Source organism: Neolamprologus multifasciatus, unplaced genomic scaffold (genome assembly GCF_963576455.1).
Source record: "Neolamprologus multifasciatus unplaced genomic scaffold, fNeoMul1.2 scaffold_50, whole genome shotgun sequence".
In the NCBI taxonomy this organism is placed as follows: Eukaryota; Metazoa; Chordata; class Actinopteri; order Cichliformes; family Cichlidae; genus Neolamprologus; species Neolamprologus multifasciatus.
The window spans coordinates 17,368-24,663 of record NW_028182005.1 but is presented as its reverse complement, the minus strand read 5'-3'; the positions used below and the strand labels follow the sequence as shown (position 1 = coordinate 24,663).

The following is a 7,296-nucleotide window of genomic DNA, read 5'->3' as shown; positions in this document are numbered from 1 at the left end:
TCACTGTAGATCCCGACACAGGTGTCATAGCATTTTCTGGTAAATACAGAGGACAGGGACAAGGACAACACAGAGGAAAGGGACAGAAAAGCAGAGGTTACAAAGGTAACAGGAAGCACAGAAATGAAAGAGACAACCGTTGTTATAATTGTGGAAAAGAAGGACATTTTGCACGAGACTGCAGAAACAAAAAAGAGAATCACAGTGACAGAGAAAGTATGTGACTAGAGCAAAATACTGAAGCTGAACAAAACATTGAGGATGAAACAGAAATCTATAACATACAACAATTACTTTTAGGCTCTGAACATAAACCCACGGTAATTATTCATGTAAACAGCCAACCCATGACTATGCTATGTGACACAGGCGCATGTAAAACGGTGTTAAATCAAAAACCACCGAATCTGAAATACTCCAGTAACACCATGATAGTGAAATCAGCATCAGGGCACACCAGCATCAAGTCTTTAACAGAGAGCCTACTGTTAATACATACAGACAGTGGACGCAGCTGCAAAAATCAATGTATATATGACCCATCCTGCCCAGTTAACCTTCTAGGGAGAGACTCCTTAGAAAAACTGCAAATAGGTGTATTGCCAGGGCCAGAAGGCATGTATGCTAAGCTAATGTTGAATGAAGAGCAAAACCTCACTGACTGTCAGATTAATGTGTGTGAAGGACAGGGAGAGCCCCACTACTACTGGACATTAGACCTGCCCTCACTAGAACCTTTGCAACACATAGCAAATCGATATCTGCCAACCCACTCAACACGGCAGAGCTACACAGAGTATCACAACACACTGAGGTTCAAACAAAGCCCAGGTCATGACCCATGTATGACTTACAGGTGCATAAACTAGGCCCACAAATGCTCACATTGCAGCACCTATATGTCACTCAAAGTGGTAATGCAGTCTGCTCTGTACTTCAGCCAGAAATAGTGCAACGAGTGAACAGGATGCCAAAACCACATGTATCAGTAGCACACAATGACAGCACTGAGTGGAAAGATTTAGGCCACGTTCTCGCTCAAGTTGAAAGGGACAGATATGAAAAAACTGAAGAAACACATGAGGGATGGCTTCAAGGTCGCAGAACAGGATGCATGAGATACACATTAGGGTGGGTACTCACTACCCACCCAGCCACCCACATGATTGACAGCACTGATGTACACGTGCAGGAAGATAGTGAGAACTGACATGCATTCTCATTAGAGTTACACCCAGAACTACAACAACTGCCCATAACACTGTGGTCCGCAGGACCTACAGATGTAGGATTAATTAAAGGAGCAGATCCCGTTGTAGTAAAAACCACCACAACCTACAGGCCAGTCAAACCACAATATCCCTTAACAGCAGAAGCAAAGGCAGGCATCAGGCCAGTAATTGCAGATATGGAGAAAGCAGGCATTTTAGTAAAAACAACCGAAGTGACCTGTAACACTCCGATCTTTCCAGTGAAAAAAGCAAACACAGGAAAGTATCGCCTAGTACATGACCTCAGAGCAATAAATGACGTAACAGAACAAATCCCACCTGTGGTAGCAAATCCACACACAATCCTAAATCAAGTAACACCAAAAGAGCAATGGTTTTCGGTTATAGACCTATCAAATGCATTCTTCTCTGTACCGCTACATTCTGACTCACAGGCTCTGTTCGGTTTCACCTTCGATAATCAGAAGTACACATATACAAGGTTACCTCAGGGTTTCCAGAACAGCCCCACCCTGTATGCAGAAGCTTTAAGGAAATCTATGTCGCTTTGCACTCTCCCTGCCCCAGGACAGTTTCTCCTGTACGTAGATGACATACTGATCACGGGAAACACACAGGCAGACTGCAAAGCGAACACAATAACAGTATTACAACATTTAGCTGAACAGGGCCACAAAGTCTCACAGCACAAATTACAACTGTGGAGCTCAGAGGTCACATACCTTGGCCACAAGCTCACAAGGGAAGGGAGAACACTGTTAGACAGCAGAAAACTAGCAGTACAGAATGCTCCAAAACCGCTCACCAAACAACAGATGATGAGTTATTTAGGTCTCTGCAACTTTTGCAGATGCTGGATACCTGAATATGCTCTGTTAGCTCAACCTTTACAAAATTTAATTTATGGAAAAAATCTAGCACTGAAAGATAAAATAGAATGGACACCAGAAGCAGAAAAAGCATTTAATGATTTGAAACTTGCCCTACAAACACGCACAGTCTTAGCCTTGCCAGACTATGACAAATTATTTTATTTGCATGTAGACGGAGGTGCAGGCTATATGAAGGCCGTTCTAACACAAGCATTTGGGGGAAAACAACGGCCACTCGCCTTTTACTCGTGTAAATTAGACTCAGTTGCTTCAGGCTTGCCTACGTGCATACAGGCTTGTGCAGCTGCAGCAGAGGCAGTAAAAAAGTCCGCTGACATTGTTCTCGGTCATAAATTAATTATCAAAGTTCCCCATGCTGTAACCTCCATCTTACTGCAAGCAAACTTGTCTTATCTCACACATGCAAGACAGCTCTCATATGTAGGCATTCTGCTATCACAGTCACACATTACAATTGAGAAGTGTGGACAACTAAACCCAAGCACACTTCTCCCCACTTCAGCAGACGGAGAAAAACACTGTTGCATGCAAAAATTAGATGAGGAAACGAAACCACGAGCTGACATTCATAGCACACCGCAACTAACCTTCACTAACATTTTTGTAGATGGCTCAGCATCCAAAAATAGTCTGGGGAGAAACTGTGTGGGCTATGCAGTAACCACAGCTGACAAGGTTTTAGAAGCTAAACCATTAACTTCCTCACACTCTGCTCAAAGTGCCGAACTCATCGCTGTCATCAGAGCCTGTCAACTGCATGAGGGACAAAAAATAAACATACACACAGACAGCCAATATGTTTTTGCAGCAGTACATCATTTTGCAAAAATCTGGCAAAACAGAGGTATGGTTACTTCTACTGGTAACCCTGTGCAACACGGAAATCTTTTAAAACAACTACTAGAAGTTATAACTCTGCCAAAGAAGCTGGCATTATGCAAATGTGCTGCACACCAAAAAGATGACTCTGAAATTACTAAAGGCAACAACTTTGCAGACATAGCTGCAAAAAAGGCAGCACATCAGCCAATAGAAACCTTAATGTCTGAAACCACAGAGTTAATACCACTTGATGTACTGAAAGATGAACAGAAAGCCGCACCCACTGCAGAACAAAAGAAGTGGTTAAAATGTGGCGCACAACTGAAAAATGACTTAATGACCTGTAATGGCAAACCAATATTGCCAAAATCTCTACACAAGACAGCAGCATTAGTGACACATGGCTTGACGCACGTGTCAACAGCGGGGATGATAGATATTCTCTCTAAACACTTCTACACTCAAAATTTCGAAAATTCAGCAAAAGAATTTATCAGAACATGCATGATTTGCCAAAAACACAATGCACAGGGAAATCTCAGACCAAAAAGAGGTCATTTTCCCACACCACCTCACCCATTCCATACAATCCACATGGATTTTATCGAATTGAATGAATGCCAAAATTCGAAATATGCTCTAGTAATTATAGATGTATTTTCAAAATGGCCAGAAATCTATCCAGTAAAAAGAGCAGATGCAATTTCAGTAGCAAAATGCTTATGCAATCATTTCATCCCCACATATGGCATTCCTAGCCTAATACGGTCTGACAATGGAACACATTTTGTAAATGACATAATTAGCAAGGTCTCTGAAGCCTTAGGATTTAGCATCAAACATCACTGTGCATACCATCCACAAAGTGCCGGACTAGTGGAAAGAACTAACGGTACAATAAAACAAAGATTAAGAAAATGCATGGAAGAAACAGGAAGGCCATGGCCCGAGTGTGTAGGCCTAGTAAAAATGTGGATGAGACTGACGCAAGGCTCTCAGAAGCTTACACCTTTTGAAATTATTCATGGCAGACCGTTCCCACTGCCGATCACAAGCGAGCCAATAGACAAATCAGTAAGGGAAACCACCTTAGCTGAATGGATGACTAAACTGCTTGAAAACAAAGAGATTGTGCTAAACAACCAACTGCCAAGTGATGTATCTCCAGTGTCTTGCAGGTTAAAATCAGGTGATTGGATCCTGATCAAGGTGCTCCAAAGGAAAAATTGGAGCTCTCCCAGGTGGGAAGGCCCGTACCAAGTCCTTCTTACCACACCTACCGCCTGCAAAATAGCAGAGAGACCCTCGTGGATCCACCAAAGCCACTGTAAAAAGGTACAGGACGCATCAGGCTAAGACGCCAGCTCCCTAGAATCTCACCGGTGCTCTAGTGGTGGAGAGAGGGCCGATTGGGCAAAAAGCCCGCCCTTGTTCTTCTCGCCCTAGTCTACGCACCAGAGGTTTTAGTGTGCTTGGTCACCATGAAGACACTGTTCCTGCTATCAGCGATCCTCCTATCACTGGTGGCTCTCTTTGCAATATTCACACTGCAAGGCAACTACAAAAGAAATCTGGAAAAAAGATGGACACATGACAACTCGCACCTGCGCGACCTGAACCAAGACCACAACCACCCATGGATGAACAACGCGTGGTATAAGTATGTGTACGACAGAACACGCACCGACAACAGCACGGAGTGCTATGTGTGTTCACACATGCCAACAACGGCCATACACACAACAATATATGGAATGGCACCTGAACTCGATGAAGCAATGTGCATATTCAACAAAGCGATAACTGGCAACTGCTCACGCAGAGATTTGATGACAACAGGACTGGCTCTAAAAGGTCAAAGCACAAAGAAGAAAGACCAAATTCCATGGTGTAATGACACAGATGTTAAACGTGTCATGAAACCAATCTCACAGCAAAGGGTCATATTCAAACAGACAACCCATTGTGCCTACAATCTGACAAACTGGAACTACGCCTGTGACGAAGAACATTGGGTAAACGTCAACGCCAACAACACCAAAAGCAGATCATTCGCCATAGTTCTGCCACCTGACATACAGCACCCAATATGTTTTGACTTCTCGGACGGAAGCAGAAAGGTCGGACGGAACCTTAACTGCACACAAACCTTTGACATGACCCAATCCACAGGAACACTCACCTTCAAAAATGGAACTTTCTGGGTCCAGGGAGCCGCTTGGGCCTGCGGGCCTAAAACCTACTTCATGCTCCCACCAAACTCCACCGGTCTGTGTGCACCAATGTTAATTTCAGACCACACCTTCAAGATCACAGCAGAGACACACGCACGCACATCAAGAGCAAAGCGTGAAGTCGCTGAAGTGTTGCCACATGACTCAGTCTACGGATCAGATGTGCCTAAGAACTTCAAGTTATGGACCACCGGTCAAAAAGTTCTCCACTCCCTGTTCCCTTGGGTGGGAACTGGAAAAAACATGCTCAGGATTGAGACACTTGACTACCGATTTGGATTGTTCCTAAATGCCTCAGTAAAGATCAACAAGGCACAAAATGAAGAAATCGACGCAATACGCATTGTAGTGATGCAACACAGAGTCGCACTGGACATGATTTTAGCTGAAAAAGGAGGTTTATGTGTATTGTTTAACACCACATGCTGTACACACATCCCAGACAATGTGCATTCACAAAACATGACTGACGCTCTGAACGCTTTGAGAAAGATTAAGGACGCTCAGCAACAAGACTATGTCACAAGCACTGAAGATTGGCTCACATGGTTGCTAAGTGGTTCTTGGAAGTCCCTACTGATTAAAGGACTTGTTTTTGTTGGAATTTTACTTTTACTTTTATGTGTTTTCACAACATGTGTAATACCCTGTCTGAAGAAAATGGTATCAAACATGGTGATGACCTCTATCAACGCTTATGTAACACTGCCTCAAATGGAAGATGTTTTGGAAAAGGATTCATGTGATGATGTTGAAGTCTAATTGAACCCAGGATTGCTCAATGACGTTCTGACCGAAAATGTTTAGGCAAGAGGTTATGAATTGAACCAATAGCAATGCTGTTATTACAGAAATTTGAACAACAGGAGGGGATGTTAGAAGATTTTTATTATTAAGACATTTTATTAATCATTATTGCTGATATACTAAAGCTAAGAGTGTTCATATTTCTGTTTGCACTCAACCACCTGCACAACTGTCTACACTTTGCCTTAAAAAGACTTGTTTTGCTCTCACATTATCTCACAGGAAACCACCACCCAAAGAGTAAGAAATGACCTTGTAAGAACATAACCTTTTTTGAACATAAGTTCCGAGATCTCACACCTGCCTGTTTGACTAGAGAATGTTACTTCCTTTCTCGTATGTTTCATGCTGTGTATAAATAAAGGCAGAACTGTTGCAGGGGTGTGGGTCTCACTTGAGCTCTCACCCGTGCACGTTGAACTGTTACAAGTGTCTGAGTGTTATTTCATTATACCTGATTACTTGATAAATATTGTCTCTTATCAAGAGACATAAACTTTGTTAACGGTATACCCGAATCTCTTGCTGATGACACCCTTCTTCCTGCAGAAAAGAACAATTTGTTAATTATAGACGATGTAATGAACGATGCAGCTAACAATTTAGAAGTACAAAATGTGTTCACAAAGTATGTGCATCATAGGAATTTGAGTTGTATATATCTAGTTCAGAATTTGTTTATTCAAGGAAAATCCAGTAGAACCATTTCCTTGAACACTAACTATCTAATATTGTTTAAAAATCCGAGAGATAAATATCAGGTTATGCTTTTAGGTAGGCAAATGTTTCCGGGTAATACTAAATATTTTATAGAAGCGTTTAATGATGCCACATCCACAACATACGGGTATCTTTTAATAGACTATAAAGCTAAGACCCCGGACTATTTAAGACTCAGAACAAATTTACTATCAGAGCGTCCGGTTGTTTACATTCCAAAACAAAAATCAGCAAAGAGGTGAAAGGATGTCATCACGCATGCGGAGGAATCTGTCTCTGTTGGAGATGATATACAGGGCTCCTCCTACTCTACGCAGAGTTATTATTAGTAATTCAAACTTAGATTTTATCAATGCGCTGTGTGAGATAGCCTTTAATGTATTGCATGGTAACATACCACTGACCAATCAGCAGTACAAACAGCTGAAAAAGAAAAAATCAATAATCAGACTGATTGCAGACAAAAAAATAAAAACTTTGAAAAAGAGAAAGACAATCAACCAATCTGGAGGGGTTTTACTGCCGCTATTAGGGGCTGCAATCCCTTTCATAACCAGTCTGATAGCAAACAGGTGAAAATGGAACATG

The 7,296-nt window shown here is 42.1% G+C and overlaps 1 protein-coding gene across 1 annotated transcript; it reads left to right on the top strand.

The window, feature by feature from the left end:
- The first annotated feature begins 831 nt into the window (after positions 1-831).
- Positions 832-6,474, top strand: LOC146490266 (uncharacterized). Its single transcript, XM_085153387.1, has one exon. The coding sequence runs from the start codon at positions 4,429-4,431 to the stop codon at positions 5,941-5,943; it is 1,515 nt and encodes a 504-aa protein (XP_085009513.1). The 5' UTR covers positions 832-4,428; the 3' UTR covers positions 5,944-6,474.
- Positions 6,475-7,296: the final 822 nt, after the last annotated feature.

Coding starts and splice junctions, on each gene's coding strand:
- LOC146490266 (XM_085153387.1), top strand. CDS start 4,429: ATGAAGACACTGTTCCTGCTATCAGCGATCCTCCTATCACTGGTGGCT.